This window comes from Barbus barbus (genome assembly GCF_936440315.1).
Source record: "Barbus barbus genome assembly, chromosome: 23".
NCBI lineage: Eukaryota > Metazoa > Chordata > Actinopteri > Cypriniformes > Cyprinidae > Barbus > Barbus barbus.
The window spans coordinates 23320962-23344171 of record NC_136751.1 but is presented as its reverse complement, the minus strand read 5'-3'; the positions used below and the strand labels follow the sequence as shown (position 1 = coordinate 23344171).

The 23210-nt window shown below is 38.3% G+C and overlaps 1 protein-coding gene across 2 annotated transcripts in view; it reads left to right on the top strand.

The window, feature by feature from the left end:
• The window catches only part of LOC306842925 (cadherin-13-like), a 311991-nt gene that overhangs the window by 227249 nt on the left and 61532 nt on the right, over positions 1-23210 (top strand). For both annotated transcript variants that reach the window (XM_079374136.1, XM_079374137.1), the window contains exon 8: positions 9382-9522. In XM_079374136.1, coding sequence (XP_079230262.1) covers positions 9382-9522 — 141 coding nt within the window. The remainder of the gene's footprint in view (positions 1-9381; positions 9523-23210) is intronic.

Below are 23210 nucleotides of genomic sequence, written 5' to 3'. Positions count from 1 at the left end.
AGCGATTAGTCTGCGGTTGGACGATGCACTTGATTAGATTAGCCAGACTCCTTTTTTGTGCTCTGTTTCTTCAAACCCCGAAACCCCAACCTTGACCCCAATTAGCCCCACACACGTCAGGAGATTCTGCATCTCTTCTGCTCATCATGAACTCATTAATTTGGTTGATGAGTTTCTGTAAATACGTCCAGAGTTAGGTGTCAGACTTGTGCTATGAGTCTTTCATGTAGTGCAAGGTGTCCTAAAAACTTCATCAGTGGCATAATCACATGCTTGAACACTTGTGGCTTAGTGGTTTGTACATGTGCTTTGTTGAGTCTGGCTCGCAACCTCTGCATCACTTCCAGACTTCTCTCTACTTTTCTGCCTATAAAAGAGGTAAATGCAGTTTTTATTATGTGGTAAAATGAATTATTTCTCTAAACTTTTCATCAAAGTGTCTGCAAAGGCAGTTGTGCACGATGTTCTGAAATAGTTCAGCTGCATCATATTCACAGAGGCATTACGTCTTGTCAGAGCTGCAGCCTACTGGTTAGTGCAAGTGCTTATTGAGCTGAAGTGCTCATGTGGATGATGCAAGTTCAAATCAGCCAAGAATCATTCCTTATATCCTGTATTGCCCTCTTCTACCCTTTATTTCATATTTTCTTTTTCTCTTTCTTTTAAATCTATACAGTAAGTGCAATAAAGACCAAAGCACATTTTTAAAAGTCAATATTGCTTTTATCAGTTAAAATCTTTCTTGTTGTCATGAAAAACAGGGCGTTGCTTCTGAAGAAGCACTTAAAAGTGTTCCATGCCACCATCAGATCTTAAAGCTAACATAATGTCATATGTCATCAATAAATGGCAAATTGATTCAGATCAATGTACCAATAACAAACTTTTTGAACTGTGTGAAGCCCTAATGTGGGTAAAAGTCACATCTGTATTTTCATAAATCGCTGGGATCAGATCATATAGTATACGTGATGCTGAATAGGAAATTCCAGAATCACATCAAGTTCTTATTATTAAATGAAGCTCCACCAATATGCTTTAATATATCTTAGGATATCATATTAATGCAAAGACCTTCAAATAAATTTTTGTTACAGTGTCTTTGTTACAGTGTTTTTGTTAGAGTTTTATCTAAAGCAGACTTTAAATCCTTATATTTTTTTTATTTACTCTTTTTTTATTATTATTAAACTAATTGTTCAACTAGCCAAAGTATCTTAAAACACCAAACCAAATTGTGAAGAAAAAAAAAGCATTATATTTACAAGAAAAGTTGAAGGGTCTTTTGAGGTTTGAGAAGGTTTTAACAGTTCTTCAAATATAATAAAAGTTAATAAGGTCTAAAACTTTGTTCCACACAAACAAAGACACTCATACGGGATTGTATTGGCATGAGGGTGAGTAAATGATGACACAATTTTCATGTTTGGGTAACTTTCCCATAGCCTAGTTTTATTGCATGTGTTCTGACAAATCGAACTGAGGTGATGCAAATTCATGTCTGACTGATATCATGGTGTCCTGTTATTCCTGTCCTCTCTTTAATGATCTTTTTTTTATAAAAGTCCCTAAAAGACAGAGAGGGGAAAAATCAAATAAACCACAGTGTTTTATATTTTAAAGTCCACTTTGTTTTGATCATCTGGTAAAATTACCGATTGCTATGCAAAACCCTTCAAAGTCTCCAATCCAAGCTATTTCATGCTTTTAACCACATCTGTTATGGAAGTACCTGTCCTTGTTCACAGCAACAGCAGTGTGTGTGATATTAGGTGATTGCAACCAGGCTCTTTAGTTGACATCATCCCCTCTGCGCCTCTCCGGATGCCAGGATGTTGACTCAAGAGAGCCACGGGGCAGAACTTCTGTTTGAAATGTCAGAGGCAGGAAAGTGCCAGAGATCAATCCGTGCCCCGTGTCACATGCGCACATAAAAACACTCTCTAAATAGAGACAAAAGGACAACAGATGAGGGGAAAAAATAAATGAGGCTCTCTCCGGCCTCTTTCATGGAGAACTCGCTTGCTGCGTGGACCCGGCGCGCCATCAGTAGCCTTTCTATTAAAGGCTTTGTTTTTGGGGAAGGCTTTGATCCTGGCTCCATAATCGTTCAGCCACAGTTGGTTGTTTCACACACTCACCTCTTCAACAGTGTTATCACGGGGCAGCACATAATACTTTCGCTGCAGCTTACAAGTATTTCCATACGCAGGAACTTTCAATGACTTCTCTATTAATATTCAACCACAGCCTCAGACTATAATAAATTGGGTTATATCATTAGCGGGAAACGATATCTTGGTGCGTATTTGCCAAAGGGAGAGGAGTTTTAGGAGCGAGCGGCATCCTTCTGCGAGGCCGTGTGTGTGGCGAAATCTGAATAGCTTTCCAAATTGACATGCAATGCTCGGATGATCGTTAATCATAATTGGACACATATTGGACACATATTTGCATATTGCAGTGTCAGTGGCTTCGTCATTGGGATTGTTCATACATTAGTGTTCATTTTTTAATGGCAATTAGTCTCCATCTCATGATTCATTTATTAAATACGGCTGGATTTTTGAGCTCCATTAGTGGACGTCCAATGAATCAAGCGTCCAAGCGCAAAGAGATCCATCAGATATGACGGCTGTTTGCTGCTTTTAAGTCATCGGTGATTAGAGGGATGAGGGACATGCTGAAGGAGGCAACACGTAGAGAGTTTTGCAGCAACTTCTAAAATGCTACATAGCTGCACACGTGACTTTGTGAGGAAAATGGTAAAAAGATGAAGCGGCGAAGTGGCCTGAGCTCATTCAGCAGTGTGCATTGAAGCGTAGTGTACAGTAAGCAAATTGGGATGAATCTAGAAGTTAAATGAAGTCACTGCAGGATTTGTGAGGTTTCTAAACAACTTTTGTAGGAGAGAATGGGCTCATTAGGTATAGCATTTTACAAATTGCCAAATATAAAATTAGGCTGTTTTCTATTTATATACTGTATTTTAAAGTATAATTTATTCCTGTGTAATTAATATTTCAGAGTGCATTTTAGGTGCTATATATATATATATATATATATATATATATATATATAATGATAATATAAATATGTCATTGCATTTTTGTAGTTGACTAGAAATAATAAATTTACAGTTGGCACATTTTCTCAATTCAAAAATTAAATACAAATGCAAAATGATAATTTTGCACCTCAACAGTGATACGCTACTGTGAGGTGAATCAAAAGTAGGTTCAGGAGTCCCAGAAGCAGCCTCTAGCTGTCTTAAGTATTGGCAGAATCATTTATCAAGTCTGGTGTGACCCACAACCCTGTTGCTTCTTGAATTTAATTTTGCTCTGTTGAGTCTACTGTTTGTTTGTGTATGTATTTGCAGTCAGGAATTGACTACAAAGTCTCATCATCACTCCAGCTGTCGTTTAAGGGTCAGGAGATTCTCTCGTGTAACTCCACTTGTGTTGGCTCCATTTCCATTTCACCACCTGACTTTCAGCCATCTGCAGCCACACACAAAACATCCTCATTTTATTTGCATCAGCACCCAGCCATCATCACATTTAGGCAACTGTTAGTAAGCGCCACGCGTGGGGCGTTAGCTGGGGATTTCCAGGGGAGCGAATTTGTGATGTGTTCCTGGGTGTGCGATGTTCAGGCTGACTGGTATTGTGACTCCCCTCTGAGCTCAGTGGGATATCGAGCCAAAGGCAATGTGCCATGATCCAGCGAGCTGCTCTGCTAGTCAGCTACTAATGTCTGTCTCACTTGGCCCAGAGTGTAGTGAAAACATTTTGCTGAGATGAACATGAAAACTATGTGCGAATATGAATTATTTGGTTGTTAGGTATCATCAGGATGTAATATGTAATATCTATGAATTTGCAGTTGGGAGCAGTTGTGGCCTAATGGATAGAGAGTCAGACTTGTAACCTGAAGGGCACGGGTTCGAGTCTCAGGTCTGGAATTGTCGGTGGGGGGGAGTGAATACCAGTTCTTCCACCTTCGATACCATGACCCTTGAGCAAGGTGAGACCCTTGAGCAAGGCACCGAACCCCCAACTGCTCCCCAGGCGCCGCAGCAATATGGCTGCCCACTGCTCCGGGTGTGTGTGTTCACTACTGTGTGTGTGCACTTTGGATGGGTTAAACGCAGAGCTCAAATTCCAAGTCACCATACTTGGCCACACGTCACTTCACTTCAGAAGTGAGAGAAAAGAGCAGAGAGGGAAAAATTGCAGTTTATTCTTGATATGGATGACAGTGATATAAAGAAAAGTAATAAAAAAACGAAATTAGGATAACATTCCATGGATTGAGTGGAAACACAAACCCGTATAACCATCCAGATTGCAATCATGTAGAAGTATTAAAAAAGTACAGGAGACATTAGCATATCTCCAACTTAGTTAAAGCTATGTGAAACAACCCTTGTGAATAGGTGTGAGAAAGCCAGCTGGAATACAAATGAAATACTTCAAGGAAGACGAAGACGTGGCCGGCAGAAAGATAGAGAGATTCCCTACACAAGACAAACGGGTTATAGCTTTATTCATCATTTCAGCTGCTACTTCTGTGGCTTTTGTGTGGATCATTATGTTCTTGGGAATGAAAGGTAGAGCGGTGAATAGGCTGAGAGGTTGGGAAGGCAGACAGTTTCTTTCAATGTGCTTGAGAGAACATAAAGGGGCTACAGAAGCATAATTATGACATCACATCTATTGAAGCGGACGAGGCGGCATCTCGTTCAGCGGGTCAGAGCCAGTGCCGTCTCGCTATGCATATATTTCCACCTTCTAAAGCCTATATTACTTAAGTCCTTACACTCTCTGGCCATGGGAAAAGCCTTGATGTATTATACAAGGTGCTTTTGATTGCATTTAACCTCATTTACAATAAGTGTTATTGGACGGACGAGATATGAAATGGATCTGTCATAGATAGAAACTCGAAAGACAGATGAATTGGATCTGGTGTGTGAAATGACTGACATAACTGGGGCGCGATAACAGTTGTTATGCAATGTGAAGTTAATGTATTGTGTCTCGTTTCACATTCACAGGCAGACCTGGGATGTTTCAACACTCTTCCAGATTTTTTTAACAGGTTTTGTATTTTTATGACCTTCAAAAGCACACGAGGAGGTCACAGGTGCATCGGTGTGATCGATTTGAGTGGGTGAATGCGAGAGATGCGAGACTCATTAAGATGTTGTCACGCTATGCGAGAGCTTCGTGTGAGCCTTTGATGGCACCGAGATTTAATCTGCACTCACCTCCCTCTTATCCAGATGGGTTTCTCTTCTTTTTTCAACTCACAGGTCTGTGAAGTACCATCTGTTTATCAGCAGTAAATAAGTTCTGAGTCGTTCGTCAGTGACAGCCGTCCCAGCCGGTCTCAGATACTGGAAGCACTGCGCTTCATGGAGATTTAGAAAAAAATACTTCAGCATATGTCTGATGAGGTGTAAAGTTTGACCGTTGGTGGTATTAGACAGTGCACACCAGTAACTTTCATCTCCATTTCTTAGCTTTTCTTATTTTACGTCCTGTGAATTACAAGCAATTTGTGTTGAATCACATCAACAAAGTAGTTCAGAAGTGTGATGAGTGTTCAGATGTTTGAGATTATAAATTGCAGTTTTACTTGCAGGCAATTCTCAGTAAAAAAAAAAAAACACTCACTAAACTAACTATATTTGGTCAGTTCAGTCATTATTTGGCAACGTTTGAACATTGATTTTAACCTGAGAGTGTCATTCTAAACTTGTGTGAATCTGTCTATTCTATTCTATTCTATTCTATTCTATTCTATTCTATTCTATTCTTAGGTCAGAGTCTTAGAAGGGGATTATCAATGTTAATATTTCAGTTGTTTTCTTTGTTTGAATTGTTCGTGTCATTGAGATACAATTAGTTGCTTAATATTTTAAATTAGTTTGTATATTTGTTTTAACTTTAGTTAAAGTCTATTGTTATTGTATTGTTATTTTTATTATTATCTTTAATAGTATTATTTAAAATAATATATATAATATTTGTTTTAAATTCAAGCAACATTTATTTTATTTTTGTTGTTGTTTATGATTTTACTTTTAGTTAACTATAATAACCTTGGTCTGAAAACAGTTTTCCACATTCATCGGATCATTGGGTTTCTTTAAATACCACACCTCAAGTCGAAATATTGTGAGAATAAAGTCAAAATACCCCACTTTTAAAGTACATATTTTTAAGTCACTTTTTTTCCTCCAAAAACTGCAGTGTACTATGATTATTCACTTTATTAATTGCAGGTTTGTTGAAATGACATACTTCACTATTTGAAGCGTGAGATAGCAAGAGTAATTTATACAGAGAGGCATTGCACCATGGGTAAATGACTGCAGCACGGGCCTCCTGGGCTTTATGTGAAACAGATGGATGAGTTTTATTAAGCATGTGGTACTTAACACTGCGTTGAGTGGGATTTCAATAAAGGAAATAAATGTTAGCATTAACAGCACCTCCCTGTGTAATGTGCCATCATGGCTTTCCAGTGGGGTTGACTTATTTTAACAAATGCTTGTTGTCTTGGATTTATGAATATTGGGCTTTTGGTCTGGAGAAGGTTTATTTCCCATATGACGAGTAGGTGGTGTTTGATATAGAGAAAACGGTTTCAGCCAGTCTGAAAATTTGTTTGGATACATTTATACCTTTTCCTTGCGTCAGAAAAACCAGATGTCTATGTAACGCTTTTGTGCCCATTTATTTAACTTATGTATTATTCATGCAGTGATTGTAGGGTATTTTTCCTGAAATATCTCTGAAATAGCCTTGGCTTCTCTTAAAACTAAATTTCAGGAATTTGTGTTTGTTCGCTGTCTTTCACAATCTCTAAAGAAAACTACTGTATACAGTTGTGGTCAGAATTATTGGAACCCTTGGTAAATATGATCAATATAAAATATGATCAAGAAGACTGTGAAAATTAACCTGCTTTGTTAATCCTTTTGATCTTTTATTTAAAAAAATCACAAAAAGCTAACCTTTCATTGGATAATAAGAATTTAAAATGGGGGGAAATATCATTATGAAATAAATGTTTTTCTCAAACACACGTTGGACACAATTATTGGCACCCCTAGAAATTCTTAAGAGTAAAATATCTGTGAAGTATACTCCCATTCATATTCACAATTTTGAGCACTCTAGGGTGATTATGAACATGAAATTATCCAGCCATGGCTTCCTGTTTCACAAAAATATAAATAGGAGGGAAAACAAAGCCCAAATTCCCTTAATCATCCATCACAATGAGAAAAAACAAAGAATATATTTCTGATGTGCAGCAAAAGATAATTGAGCTTCACAAATTAGTGAAGTGGCTTTAAGAAAAGAGCTAGAGCAGTGAAAATCCCCATTTCCACCATCAGGGCAATAATTAAGAATTTCCAATCAACAGAAAATGTAATGAAACTGCCTGGAAGAGGACGTGTGTCTATATCGTCCTAATGCACGGTGAGAAGGAGAGTTTGAGTGGCTAAAGACTCTTCAAGGATCACAGCTGGAGAATTGCAGAAAATAGTTGAGTCTCGGGGTCAGAAAACCTTAAAAAAAAATTGTCAAACAGCCCCTACATCACCACGTGTTGTTTGGGATGATTTCAAGAAAAATTCTCCTAGCTCATCCAAAAACAAACTCCAGCATATTCAGTTATCAGACAGGACTGGCACTTCAAATGGGACTGGCTTCTATGGTCAGATGAAACTAAAAAATGAGCTTTTTAGCAGCAAACACTCAAGATGGGTTTGGTGAACACAGGGATAAAAAGTACCCCATGTGTACAATGAAATATACTGCTGTATTTGTGATGTTGTGGGCCTATATTTCTGCTGGAGGTCCTGGACATCTTGTTCAGACACATGGCATCATGGATTCTATCAAATACCAACAGATAAAAAATCAATAAGTGACTGATTCTATTAGAAATCTTATAATGGGCCATGTTTGGATCTTCCAACCGTACAATAATCCAAACACAAACCTCAAAAACAACACAAAAATGGGTCACTGAGCACAAAACCAAGCTTCTGCTGTGGCCATTCCAGTCCTCTGACCTGAACCCTGTAGAAAATGAGTGAGGTGAACTGAAGAGAAGAAGCACCGTCATGGAGCTGTGAATCTAAAGGATCTGGAGTGATTCTGGATGAAGGAATGGTCTCTGATCTCTTGTCAGGTGTTCTCTAACCTCATCAGGCATTATAGGAGAAGATTTAGAGCTGTTAAACTGACAAATGGAGGTTTCAAAAAGTATTGAATAAAAAGGTGCCGTTAATTGTGACCAATGTGTATCAGAGAAAAACATTTATTTCATAATGATATTTCCCCCCATTTTAAATTCTTATTATCCAATGAAAGGTTAGCTTTTTGTGATTTTTTTAAATAAAAGATCAAAAGGATTAACAAAGCAGGTTAATTTTCACAGTCTTCTTTGATCATATTTACCAAGGGTTCCAATAATTCGGACCACAACTGTATAATAGAAATATACTTTATAAGGAAAGCACATCTTGAATAAAAATGCTGACAATGGGGATTTCTGGTATAGATTTTTCACCTGACAACTTAAATACTTAAATATTCTTAAATATAGCATATTTTAAGATTTTAAGAACCCTTGGGACAAAAAAACTAAACAAAAACAAAATTGATTGATTAATTGATTGATTTACCAACCAAAAAACCTCTTCTGACCCTTCTGTCTCATTCTTTCTTTCTTTTTCTCTCACATCTTGACATTCTGGTTAAGGACATGGCCTTGAAGGAAAGGTGATGTGGGCGTTAATTGACATTTGCATGTTTTTCTTTCAGTATTACCATTGAAAAGTGACTGAAACTTGACATTTATTTAGACTAGCACCTGTCAGGGAGAGTCAATGCTCTTTCATGAAGCCTTTATCATTGTTTCAGGACCGTCCCCCGAAGAAGGCCTTACACAGGAAGAAGTGTAAATAAACGAATGAATATTTTAGTCTCATAAATCACCGGTCAATCATGAGCAATAATGAACTTTTTGTACCGATTGACTTTAGTGTTTGAAATGTCAATGATGAACTGCGAGACTCTTTTGAGGTGACGCCATGACTTCAATACAATGATTGGTGGATTAGATCTTAATTACTGCATTTTACCAGTTAATTTACAACGTAACCGCTCATTAGAAGTATGTGTTGCTTTTTAGTGCATATTGACCGCGTCTAACCAGCACTAAAGCAGTCGTGGAACAATTACAATTACTTGTTCTTCGATTAAACCACTTAAGCTCTTATCACGACTGTACTCCCTCTATACTGAAGCTCTACTGACTGTTCCCAACCATGTTCTTATGTGTCCACAGACTCTTCCAACCACGCAGTATGAGCTAGAGATTGTGGCGAAGGACATGGCAGGAAGTGAGGTGGGACTGACAGGAACTGCAACAGCCACCATCACCATCACAGACAGGAACGACCACGCACCTGAGTTTACACACTCACTGGTAGGAGGAACCTTTTTTTCTTTCTTCCTTTCTTAGTAATGTTATTCATTGACTATACGTGATCTGCTCCATATTTTCAGTCATTGTGACCCAGAAACACATTGACTGTAAATACTCTGAATGAAAAAGTGTCAGCTTACATTTCTACACCAAACTGGATATAAAAATTTAAATGGCTGTCATAAAAACTTGTTTTTGAAAAAAAAAAAAAAAAAAAAAAACACCAATAAATATTCCAAACTCTTTTCAGACTACTTTTAGATGATATTACGAGATTTATTCAAACAAAAATATATTGGAAAATAGTGTCTTATGTTCACAAAGGCTGGATATATTTGATTGAAAATATAGTAAAAACTGTAATATTGTGAATTATTACAATTTAAAATCATTATTTGATTTTAACATATTTTTTATCCCTATACCTATTATGGCAAAGCTGAATTTTCTGCAGCCATTATTTCAGTCTTTAGTGTTGCATCTTCTCGTACTGATTTGGTGCTCAATAAATATTTCTTATTATTATAGTTAATATTTTGATTAGATAAGAGAAGACAATTTTTTTTTTTTTTGCAACTTCTGACTTAAAATAATAAAGCATGTCACATATATTCATTGACATATTGTGTGCTTTAACATGCTGTATTGACCAATCAGCAACCACTATTATATCACTATCAATTTTATAACTGAAAAGTAAAGTAAAGTCGTGACGTATTGTCAAGTATGGTGACCCATACTCGAAATTGGTGCTCTGCGTTTAACCCATCCAAGTGCACACACACAGCAGTGAGTAGTGAACAAATCCACACACACACACACACACACCGTGAACACACACCCGGAGCAGTGGGCAGCCATGCTGCAGCGCCCGGGGAGCAATTGGGGGTTCGGTGCCTTGCTCAAGGGCACCTCAGTCGTGGTATTGAGGGTGGAGAGAGCGCTGGACATTCCCTCCCCCCACCTACAATTCCTGCCGGCCGGGGGCTCGAACTCGCAACCTTTCGATTACTAGTCCGACTCTCTAACCATTAGGCCACGACTTCCCCCTATATATGAATATTCTACAGTTTCTTTTGAAATGATTTATAGTGGTTTGAAGCAACTTAACACCTGCAGTCATTTACCATGAGGACAAACACTCAAACTTCTCAGTGCAGTAGACCTTCACCAATCATTTCCAATTGTCATTCACTCAAATCACGTGTATACACACAGAAGCCCTCCCTGCTCTGCCAGGACCTCAGCTTTTCACTCGGATACACTGACCTTGCGAGAAAAAGCCCTGTGCATCAATCACTCTAATCTCAGGTGCACTGCAGTGACAGCTGTGATTCACAAATACTCACACACAAAGGTGATGGACTGGGTCCTTCTCGACCGTTTATCCTCCCCGACCTCCTGTTTGTGGTTTGAAATGATTGTGTTATAATACTCAGGGCCTGCCCTGGCAATGATGGTCTGTCCATGGACGTAGTGTATTGTTTGTGTGTGTATTGTTGTTGTAATCATAAGTATTGCTGGAGTTTTTTTTAGCTGCACATTATAGCTAAAGGCTATAAAATACACATTAGTCTTTTGCTAAACAGTCAGAAACAGAGGCCACCGCTGCCATTCAGCAGTATGAAACCCAGAGGGCTGGAAAACTGCACTTATGCTATGTGCAAACTTAAGCTGCGTGTCCATTTGAGCCCACCTGTGATGAATTTGTCAGAAAATGCTACACTTGCACTTTGCTAGCCAGCAGAGGGAAAACAACTACGCCAGGCTGATGCAGAGACACTTATTTTGATCGGTATGGTTTTTTGGAGGAAGTGCCCTGGGCTGTTGTCAGATTCCTAGAGACATCACGTCCACCCTCACTTGGCCCATTCCTAAGGCCCATTCTATGCACTGCTGTGCCAGGAAGAGGGGCTTTTTGACTGGTTGATGTAGCCACTCATTTGGGTTACCTATTTAGAGTGGCTTTGACAATTGCTGCTGCCTTGCTTTAGGGTGCACTGTAAACACTAACAAGCTCAATATATGCAAAGAATTTGCATGAAAATAATTGCCTTAAAGTAGCTCAGTAAAAACAATGTGCTCTTCATATTGAATGAACTTAGTTAACCATCATTAACTAGTGGGACTTATAAATAGAGTTATTTATGTATTTACTGAAGGATTGATTTATTGATTTATTTATTGATTAATTGATTCTTTTGAATTTTAGTGACAAGTTGAGATCGTGGTTAGATCAGAAATTGGCTGTTATTAGACAAATCCTTTCTATAGGCTGTGTATAACATTCTAAAATTATATAACATTACTTCCTGAACCTGTTTTCATAAAGTAAACATCTGTTGTTACTGCAAAGTAATAGGATCTGCATAGAGAAAATTGATTTTATATGAACTAAGGTTCACCATCAACACTAATCATCATAATGGTGACTAAAAATACTTATTTATGATAAAACAATATCAACAACATATATAGAGATACTACTTTAGATAGTGACATTTATGTGAAGATTTAATTGAGTATCTGCATTTGTATCTTCTTGCATTTGTCACTTTACGCTGCTCCTTAATGACAAGTGTGTTTGTTTTCAGTATGTTTTAACAATTACTTTCCATTATAAATTGTCTCCATTTACCAGTCTGACAGGGTCTGAGTTGACTGCAGTACCTCCTCTTTGCACATGCTTGAAAACACTCTTTACTGTGCTGTGAAATTCTGCAGTAGGAAAGCCACTGTCTCCTCACAGGTGCTTTTTTAGTGCATGTTTCTGTTTTTGGTACCAGTCCACCATACGGGCCTAGAGAGCTGTGGTAGTGGATAAGCAGAATATCCCCCCTCCTCCTCTTAGACTGCTGTATCTGACAGACCTCAGTAAATATTCATGAAAAACACCTTTGAAAGTGGAACATTTTGAAATTTCAGTCCTTTTGAAAAATGCCTAAGTTAGTTTGCTGGTATTAGCAACTGACCTTCCGGCTAAACCTCCCAAGCACTAGTTTGACCAGGCTGAGGTCAACCTCAGGATTTAAATGGATAGTTCATGCAAAAATGAATAATCAATCACTATTTACTCACTCTCATGCCATTCAAACCTTTATGACTTCCTTTATTCTGTAGAACGCAGAAGAAATTACATGTTACTTTCAGAGACTAAACAAACTAAATTCCACCCCACAAATTCCTGGAAATCAGCATTAAAATGAATAAATAATAGGCTAAATGCATTTGTCTTTTTTATACAGCACACACTGCTTCACCATTTATCATTCTGTGATAAAGCCCAGACTGTTACTTGCCCCTGAAGTGAGATAATGTACTTCCTTATCTCCCACTAATTTTACAAGAGAGCAGAAAACTCAAAATCATCAGAAACTCTAAATGTGTTCTTTTTAATTACAATTTTGTGAGGAAACAAGAGTAGAAAAACATGCCACCTTCTCATGTTTCCTCAATTTTTCTTAATTAGCAGATGTTTCACTTTATACATAATCACAGGCTGGCCTGTAGTCTACCTAGTATATGATCATTGCCACAGTTTATCATTTCTAGGTGGACCCATCTGGTAATTTATTCTCATTAGCTGGTCTAGTTGAATGGATGCATTTAAATTCAGTGGTGTTGTAAACAGGATCGCTTATAGAAAGCTGTTTCTGTCTCTGCTCCAAAGTGAGACCCCACTTTAGTTCACTCTATAATAAAACCAATACAACTCTTAATAAAAAACTAACAGGCCTACACAATGAAGCTGTATTATTTATTTGCATCAGCGGCACAGCTTCCCAGAGATGTTTTATTTCATATCTGGTTCTTTACATTGCAAATTGCTCATCACAGTGAAAATCAATTGGAATTTAAACTACACCATTGAGATCATATCCTGGAATGAACAAAGAGGATCAAGGAACGTAAGATCTGCTCAACGACAAGCCGCCTGGGCTGCACTAAGGTTTTTTGGTTTTCCTTAGTTCATTTCATGTATTTCGCATTTGGGCCACCGTTGAACGTTCATCTTTTAAAATAAATGTCTGCAGTGTGTGACAAGAGAATTATTGTCTGCCCAGAGATAATTCTAGGCCGCGGTCAATGTATGGGGTCACATAACAGTGTCCCACAGCGGGAGTATTATTAGGATAATAGCAGACCTATCCATCCTCCCTCTATTATCTCTGTCTCCCTGGGTCCCTCCGACTCATGCTCCCTATTTCGGGATCTTGGAGCCATAGAGGGAGAGGCCAGAGGCTGTGCTAGTTGCCGCAGGTGGTATGTAGATGCCCGCCCACCCTGGCACTTTGTGATAACTGGCATCTATTTCAGATGAACCCCTTCCAAGTGCTGCAGCAGCCACTGATCGGTTTATCACGCCTGTCACTCAAGGAAAGTGACAGCTTATCTGATCTGCCTCTCTCCCCTGAAGTGACAGCACGCCGCTGCCTCTGTCAAAATGCTAATGACATCAACAATGATGGCTACAAGTCCGCAACACGATAGTAACAGAAGTCGGGCACACTTTTGGGGGGCGACTCTGAACGGATGGCTGTTTTTATTTGTACAATAGCCAATTGACTTTGCATTTACAAGGTCTCGCTCACAGCTCACAGACGTGCTTGGGGTGATTTTAAAAGTAGAAAAGGAATTCTAGTACTCAGTGTGATTGGCTGTGTTCCAAAATCTAGTGAGCTGCCTATGTAGGCTGCCAAAGTCAGCATAATTATGCTGCCTTGCGAGATATCTTGTTTTGGCTAAAGTTTAAGGCAGAATTGCATGCATGCTTTAAAAGAAGGCAGTCCCAGGGTGCATTGCAGAAAGGTTAGTAAAAAAAAAAAAAAAATCCATCCAAGATGATGGATGAGGTGAGGGAAGTGTCCATTTATACAGTTCCTTCCAAAAGTTTTGAAACTCCCTCAGGTTATGGACAATTGCAGAATAAATATTTATCATTTTGTGCACTGAACTGCCTATTTAGTAGCAGACAATATGTAACACTTTAATATAGTGACCAATTCTCACTATCAGCTAGTTGTTTATTAGCATGCCTATTATTAGCATATTGGCATATATACTAGTATTTATGAAGCATTTATTCTGCATGACCATATTCTACATCCCTAATCCTACCCAATACTTAAATTTAACAACTACCTTGCTAACTATTAATAAGCAGCAAATTAGGAGTTTGAGTCAAAAGTCATAGTTAATGGTTTGTTAATAGCAATAATTGGACCTTGAAATAAAGTGTGACCCAAGAATCTTATTTGGTTTTAGAACAGAGTCATTGAAACTATTGGACCATACTGTATGTAGTAATTGGGCTGTAATCATTCTCACTAAGATGGTTCTTGACCTTGGAAAGATGAAATTAAGGAAGGACAGTCAAGATGTTCCCTATCACTCCTCACTACTTTGCTTTGAGACTTTGTCCATTGTGTGCAAATAGAGCCATAGCTCACTCAATATTTTTATGGATTAAATCATTTTGACTCCCACTCAATTTTTTTTTTAATGAATGACCTTTTGGTTCTGCAAACATTCCTTCATTATTAGTCTTAGAAAACTTTCCCAGTCTCTTGTTCAGTTTTTCAGTTTTTTTAAGAGCAGTTAACATTTCTAGATACCAGTGCTGGTAAATGCCAGTGAACAGTATTGTTAACAACAGTAGCAAAGTCAGATTTAGCCTCCATATTATCCATGTGAAATGATGTCCCATTCCCTACTCACCCAGCAATCCATTTCAAGAACCATCCATTGTCAATTCCCACAGCTACACCAGCAATTATTGATGGTCATGGATTCTTATTTCTGGATTTTATATTGTTTCTGGCTCATCTCTTCTCGCTATTTCTTACAATTCCTCTGCAGAATATTGAGTCTCAAACTCATTGAACTGAAGTAATATCTGAAAATGACTTTCAGTTTTAATGATATTTACGTTCCATTAACAAGTGCTATATATATATATATATATATATATATATATATATATATATATATATATAGCACTACTAATATTGTCAAACACACGCTACAAAAATAACACTTTATAATAACATTTCTTAAGACACATCATTAAACATTTAACAGATCATTAATTCAAGTAAGATTAAAGGTCATTGCACACAGAGTCTGAAATTTTCGCATGCGTTTTTCTGTTTTTTTTTCGTATTCCCCATCCTTTCCTATCAAAATGCATGCTACGGATGCGAAAACGCAGAAAATCGAACCTGATCCGAATTGTTTTTGACGGACGAACGTTTCGGAGGCAGTATGCAAACGTGATTGACACAACGTGAGGTTGTATGTATTTTTTAACGTGTGAAAATTTCAGACTCAGTGTGAAGACCTTAACGCGTCAGTTACAAATTAGTATGTATAGAATATTCATATAAATGTTAAGCACAATATAATTATAAAAAGTTTTATCTATAAATGTTTTGGACGTTTAGTTCATATTATATCAAAGCACCACTATACATTATTTTTCCAAGAAAATAAATTAGAATAAGCCATTCAATTAGAGCTTAAATTAATTTATTCAGAATATAACATAGCATGTCAAAAGAAGGAAACCAGCTTCTAACACTGTGGAATCCTTTATCAAATCTGCAAAGTCATTTCAGCATATTTAGCGTGCATTAATATAAATTAATGTTTCCCATCAGTGTGTATGACAGGACTGAGCAGTCTTTCCGTTTGTATAATGAAAACACCAGACCACATTATAGTTGTTTAGCATATTTCATATTATGCTAATCTTTTCTTTGGAATCTCTTCATTTGCATTTCTGCGTTTTAAATTGTTTACAAAACATGTTCGTCTCACAATGCACCAGATCACTTTGCCAGCTTGTTTTTTTTTTTGGCATGTTTATGCGTTTGTGATTTTACTCATCATAAGCTGCAGTTATACTACATCTGTTGCCATCTATATGTCATTTTCATATCCATCAAGAACAGACATATTCAGTTGAGGGATATTGACTTGATCATGTCTTCATTTGTCACACAGTGTGAGCTTGAGTGCCTAGTATACTTCAGATTATTAAAGAGAATTTAAAAAGTTAGTCAAGTCAAGTTGAGCTTTATTGTCATTCCGCTACATGTGGGGACATACAGTGGAACGAAATGTCGTGCCTCGCAGGACCACGGTGGTACATAAATACAGACATACAACAATGAAGTAAAAAACACTATAAACCTATACACAACTAACCTACTGACATATTTTAACTATAAGTATACTATATATAAGTATTTACCCTATACAAACTAAAAGAATAAAGGATAAAAAATACAAACTATATGAATGCTTCACATAAATATTTACCCTATACAAACAAAAAATTAAAGATAAAAAAATACAAACTATACGAATGCTTCACATAAATATTTACCCTATACAAACTAAAAAAATAGAAGATAAAAAATGCAAACTATACGAATGCTTCACAAATACAGTACATGTGCAAAGAGAGACATTTTGAGTCAAGGAGCTGGTTGTGGAACAGTGCAGGATGATTTGTAGTGCATGAGCATGTAAACATACATATATTTCTGAGTCTTTTGTGGGATTGTGTACACGCAGCAGTGTGTGTAAAGTGTCTAGTGCACATAGAGGAGAGTGTGTTACTACAGGTGGTTTGTACAGGCCCACTCACCTGTGTGTAGCACACCTCGAATTGCACAAAAAAAAGTTCCATACAGTTTTTTCTTCTTTGGTGTGGTAAGGTTGGGGGGGGGGGGGGGTCCATGTTACAGGAGGTAGGGGTTTGCATGGGGTTTCAGAGGGGGGCGGGGTGATTTGAGTTCAGGGCTCTCACAGCCTGGGTGAAAAACCTGTTGAGCAGTCTGGCGGAGCGGGCTCTGATGCTCCGGTACCGTCTTCCTGATGGAAGGAGCTGGAAGAGACTGTGGGAGGGATGGGTGGAGTCCTTCAAGATGCTGTTGGTTTTGCTGGAGCATCGTGTAAGGAAAATGTACAGGATGGAGGGGAGAGGGGCACCGATGATCTTTGCAGCTGTGTTCACTGTTCGCTGGAGGGACTTGCGGTCAGCAGCACTGCAGTTCCCGTACCAGACAGTGATGCAGCTGGTCAGCACACTCTCAATGGTGCCTCTGTAGAATGTGGTGAGGATGGGTGGAGGGAGACTTGCTCTTTTCAGCCGGCGGAGAAAGTGTAGGCGCTGTTGTGCCTTTTTGGAGAGTGACATGGTGTTGGTGGTCCAGGTGAGATCCTCTGTGATGTGCACCCCCAGGAATTTAGGGCTGCTGACTCTCTCCACAGTCGAGCTGTCGATGGTCAGTGGGGGGTTGTCAACGGAGTTTCTTCTGAAGTCCATCACAACCTCCTTTGTCTTCTCCACACTGAGGGACAGATTGTTGGTGCCACACCATTCAGCCAGCTGTGCCACTTCCTCTCTGTAGTGCGTTTCATCGTTGTTGCTGATGAGACCTACAACTGTTGTGTTGTCAGTAAACTTGATGATGAGGTTGGAGCTGAACTTGGCAGTGCAGTCATGGGTCAGCAGTGTGAAGAGCAGCGGGCTGAGCACACAGCCTTGTGGGGCACCTGTGCTCAGTGTGGTAGTGCTCGAGGTGCTGAGGCCGACACGGACTGACTGAGGTCTTCCGGTTAGAAAGTCCAGGATCCAATTACACAGGGAATTGTTAAGGCCCAGCAGGTTTAGTTTATTTATGAGCTGTTATGGGATTATTGTGTTGAATGTCTCTGGTCTTTAGCAGCCCACGAACCTCTGTCATCCATGGCTTCTGGTTTGCACGTGTGGTAATGGTCTTGGTGACTGTCACATCATCAGTGCACTTTTTGATGTAAGCAGTCACAGTTTCAGTGTACTCATGCAGGTCTGTGTGGTTGTTGTAGGTGGCTGCCTCTTTAAACATGTTCCAGTCTGTGCACTGAAAGCAGTCCTGTAGTGCTGAGGTAGCATTGTCTGGCCATACTGTGATCTGCTTTTGACCGGTTTGGCGAGTTTAAGAAGTGGTCTATATGCTGGGATTAGCATAACAGTGATGTGGTCTGAGTACCCGAGGTGGGGGCGGGGTACAGCCTTGTAAGCGTTGTTTACTGTTGTGTAAACAAAGTCCAGTGTGTTGTTTCCCTTGTTTCAAAGTTCACATGTTGGTAGAACTTTGACAAAACTGTCTTTAAGTTTGCGTGGTTGAAGTCACCGGCTATGATGAAAAAGTCGTCAGGGTTATTTGTTTGTTGTTCACTGATGGCGCTATACAGTTCACGAAGCGCGTCCTTAGCGTTTGCACACAGGGAGATGTAGACTGTGACAATAACAATGACCGTGAACTCCCGCGGCAGATAGAACAGTCGACACTTCACAAACATAAACTCCACCAGCGATGAACAGTGTTTTGATAATACCGCAGCATTGTTACACCAGTCTTTGTTGATATACACACACAAGCCACCTCCGCGGGTCTTACCAGACAGTGATGATTCTCTATCCGCTCGGAAGCTGGTTAGTCCGTGCAGCTAAATGGCGGAGTCTGGGATGTTGTCGTTTAGCCATGTTTCGGTGAAAACAAACACACAACAATCCCTTGCCTCATGCTGTGTAGAAAATTTGCTATACAAAAAAAAATTATATTTTTAGGCGGTGAAACCCATGAGTGACCTATATCAAGGCACTTTTTAAACACTGAATACAGAGTAAGTAAAAGTAACAGCAACCATTTCTAATGCAATCCTTTCTATTTAATATTCACTACTGAGAGAGTAAGAGAGTGAAAGATGTATTGACTATCATTTTCAATTAGCAGATATTAGCATGTTTACATTTCTTTTGTGGAGGCCAAGTCAAAGCTTGTGAAGTGATGTGTGGGTGTTTTCTTTCATTCGTCTCATGGCTTTCATTATTTGGTTCACTGAATGGTTGTTATATTTGAAAGCACTATATTCAGTATTGTGAATCAATTTCGGTCGAGCTTCTTATTGTTTGAGACTTTCAGTTACATGCGTAACGCTCATAACTTTATAGATTGAACCTTCAGCTCAAATTGCCACTAAGAATGCATTTGTGGAATCAAACACTACTCATCAAAAATCTGGAATCAAACACTACTCATCAAAATCAGAGAAGCAGAGAACAATAGTTTATCAGTCTTCACTTCATTAAAAGACAAATGATGAGCTTATCGATTTTGTTGCTCAATCAGGACTTTAAGCCTACTTGTTCTTATTTTGCAGCATTCATTTGAATGTAATTACCCAGACTTATACTAATTTCAGTTTCATACTACATATATGTATAGGGGTTGGAAAAGAAAATCAGTTGATAACCATACACTTGATTTGATTATTTAAGTTATGACACTTTTATTCCTCTGCAGATGAATCTACAATGAGAATTGTTGACTGGTTGTTCATTTAGCAACATAGTTTTATGAATATTTAATAGATGGAAACAGTGGTCACATATTTGTTTGGATGGTATTTTTGTTTAATACATAGGCCAATAATACATAAAATACATTTATTCTCCAAAAAGTCTGTGTAAACACATTTTGTTGCAAGATTTTTTTTTATGCATTACTCAAATTACCTCATTATCTGGTAATGGAATTCAATTTATTACTCTCCAAATGTTTAAAAGAATGGTTAATGGAATCAAAACTTGAATCTGATTGAATTAAATGTTGAAATGCATTTGAGATGCAGTCACTTTTTTTTGCACACTGAGATCTGTCTTCATTGTATCTGTTGGGAAAATAAATGATTTTTTTAAATTGCACTGTCACACACCATTACACACATATAAATTTAGTTTCTACCTAGTCAAATTATAACACTACATAAATAAATATTTCAAGAGTCAAAGTTTTAAATGTTTTATATTTTAGTCTTTTTAATTAACATAGCAACAAATCGAGTGAAATGGACTGACGTGGGAATGATTATCTTTTAATTTTACCACTTAACAAAATAAATTACATTTTGATGTCTCCCACTATCAGATGTACAGTTTTTTTATTTATTTGTAATATTGACACTTTTCAAACTGATTCAAATTTATTCAAATGCTGATAAACACTCGTTTTTGTCACAGACTGCATCCCATATAGATTTAATGCAATTCTGTTCTCTTAATAGAAGATGATTCCATCTAACATTCCATCTTCCATCCTAAATGTAAGACTACAAGTCATAACTCCAAGATTCTTTTATGAGTCCCATCTGTCCTGTGAAGTCCATCTGGTAACTAATGAACTACAGAAGACATGTCCTCATAAATAAAATCAGCGGTGTAAGGCAATTTGTGAACATTCAGGGATTCTCATTTCATCACAGGGGACACACACACACATATATATGTTCTTAATGATGAAGTAAATTAAGTAATGTGTCAGTTATAGACAATGCTGATAACAGGAGGACAGACAAGTCTGTTATCTGTAAAATTGTCTACTTGCAAATCTGTCATAAACTGTCCAGTAGGTAAGAGATAGATTCCCAATTTTCATACTACCTGTCCTTATATGTATGCAAGATTAGTACATTTAAAATAGCATGCTTAAGCTGCCGAGATGTACAATAAGTATGAACATAAAAATGATAAATTAACGAATTATATGCTAAGTTTATATGGCAAAATTTGCAATAGTGTATGACATGATGGTCATGGTGGTTTTATGAATTATGATGTCACAATACTGGTGTACTATCTTTTAACATACTCAGAAGTTTGCACTTTTCCATCACCAGCAAATGCAGAAGAAAACAAATTAGGATGCATCACTTCAATTTGTAGGTTTGGAATTTAGTTTAGTGTTTAGTTCCGTCACTGCTCTCACACACCTGTCTGTAATTTTCAAGTGATCCCAAAGACATTGATTAACAGGTTCAGGTGTGTTTGATTAGAGTTGGATCTAAACTCTTGCTGTGTCCAAATTCAGGGTCTGCATCCTCCTTAGGATCCTTCCTACCCGGTTGAAGTAGGAGGGATCCTCCGACGTCCGCAAAACCCGGAAGTCGGTGTTTGTGAATTTGGACAGCCTACCCTTCTTTCAGTTCCCTCCCTTACCCGTTGCTCATATCCTGTCGCCTAGCAACCGTGACAGCGCCAAGCAAGAAGCGGGAAAATGGACAAATAAAGAGTTATTCTCCTCATTTTAATTCTTTTGGAAGAAATAAAGCAATTAAATAAATTAAATACTTTCTTTGCTCGTTTTCGGAGAGTTTTTTATATCAGACTACAAGACAGTCACATCCAGGTAAGCCATTATAGCCTATTTTTATTTGTTTTTAAGTATTCTACTAATTTCTCCTACAAATTCATTGAGCCAAAGCATAAACTTTAGCTTGTTTTAGCTTTTAGCTCGCCACAGCCATATCACCCTGCAGCCCAAGACTGGTTGCCCACTGAAGCTAAGCAGGGTTGAGCCTGGTCAGTACCTGGATGGGAGACCTCTGGTGAAAACTAGGTTGCTGTTGGAAGAGGTGTTAGTGAGGCCAGCAGGGGGTGCTCACCCTGTGGTCTGTGTGGGTCCTAACGCCCTGGTATAGTGACGGGGACACTATACTGTCAAAAAGCACCGTCTTTCGGATGAGACGTTAAACCGAGGTCCTGACTCTCTGTGGTCATTAAAAATCCCATGGCACTTCTCGTAAAGAGTAGGGGTGTAACCCTGGTGTCCTGGCCAAATTCCCTCTACTGGCCCTTGTCAATTATGGCCTCCTAATAATCCCCATACACTTGATTGGCTCAATGACTCCCTCTCCTCTCCACCTGTAGCTGGTGTGTGGTGAGTGCACTGGCGCCGTTGCACTGTGGCTGCCGTCGCATCATCCAAGTGGATGCTGCACACTGGTGGTGGTTGAGGAGAGACCCCCACATGATGGTAAACCCATCCTTCCAATTCGGGGAAAAGGAGGACGTATTTGTGGGCCGCATTTGAAGGATCCTACGAATTTGGACAGCCTTCGTCGTGGCGCTGTGACGTAACATCCTTCAAATGAGTACTCCGAAGGATGCAGACCCTGAATTTGGACACAGCCTCTGAAGAAAGGAAAATCTCCATAAACAGGATTAAACCCCTTGGCTGAGCAATATGCTTAATTAAATGACTACACAATTCATTAGTCCACATATATTTTCTCTGGTTAAGAAAGTTTTACAGTGCAATGTATTGACTTTAACATATTTCTTTAATTATCAATCCATTATTTTAAATAATTTACATAAGACCTGAAATCAACCTACTAGCTACGCAAGCTTGATTTCATGCATTGCAGAGTTCCAAAATGTGTCAGACTGCCAATAATAGTGTTTCAACTTGGCATTGCCACAGTGGTTGCTAAAGCATATAATAGCATAACTTAAGTCTTTTAAAACTGATAATTTTGCACTTAAAACCTTTCTTTAAAGGAATAGTTCAACCAAAAATAAAAATGTCCACTGTTTACTCACTCTCATGTCATTCTGTCTTCTATGGAGCACAAAAGACAATATTTTGAAGAATGTTTCAGTTGTTTTTGAGACATTTTTCTCTTTCTTTTTGTGTTTCACAGAACAAAAGTAAGTTTTACAAAGCCAAGAGTGTGAATAATTGATTACAGAATTTTCATTTTGGGGTGAACTATTCCTTTAACATTTTCCATATTTAGATAAATTTTTTAGACCTTCCCTCACAATCAGCACAACAACAACAACAATTAAATTT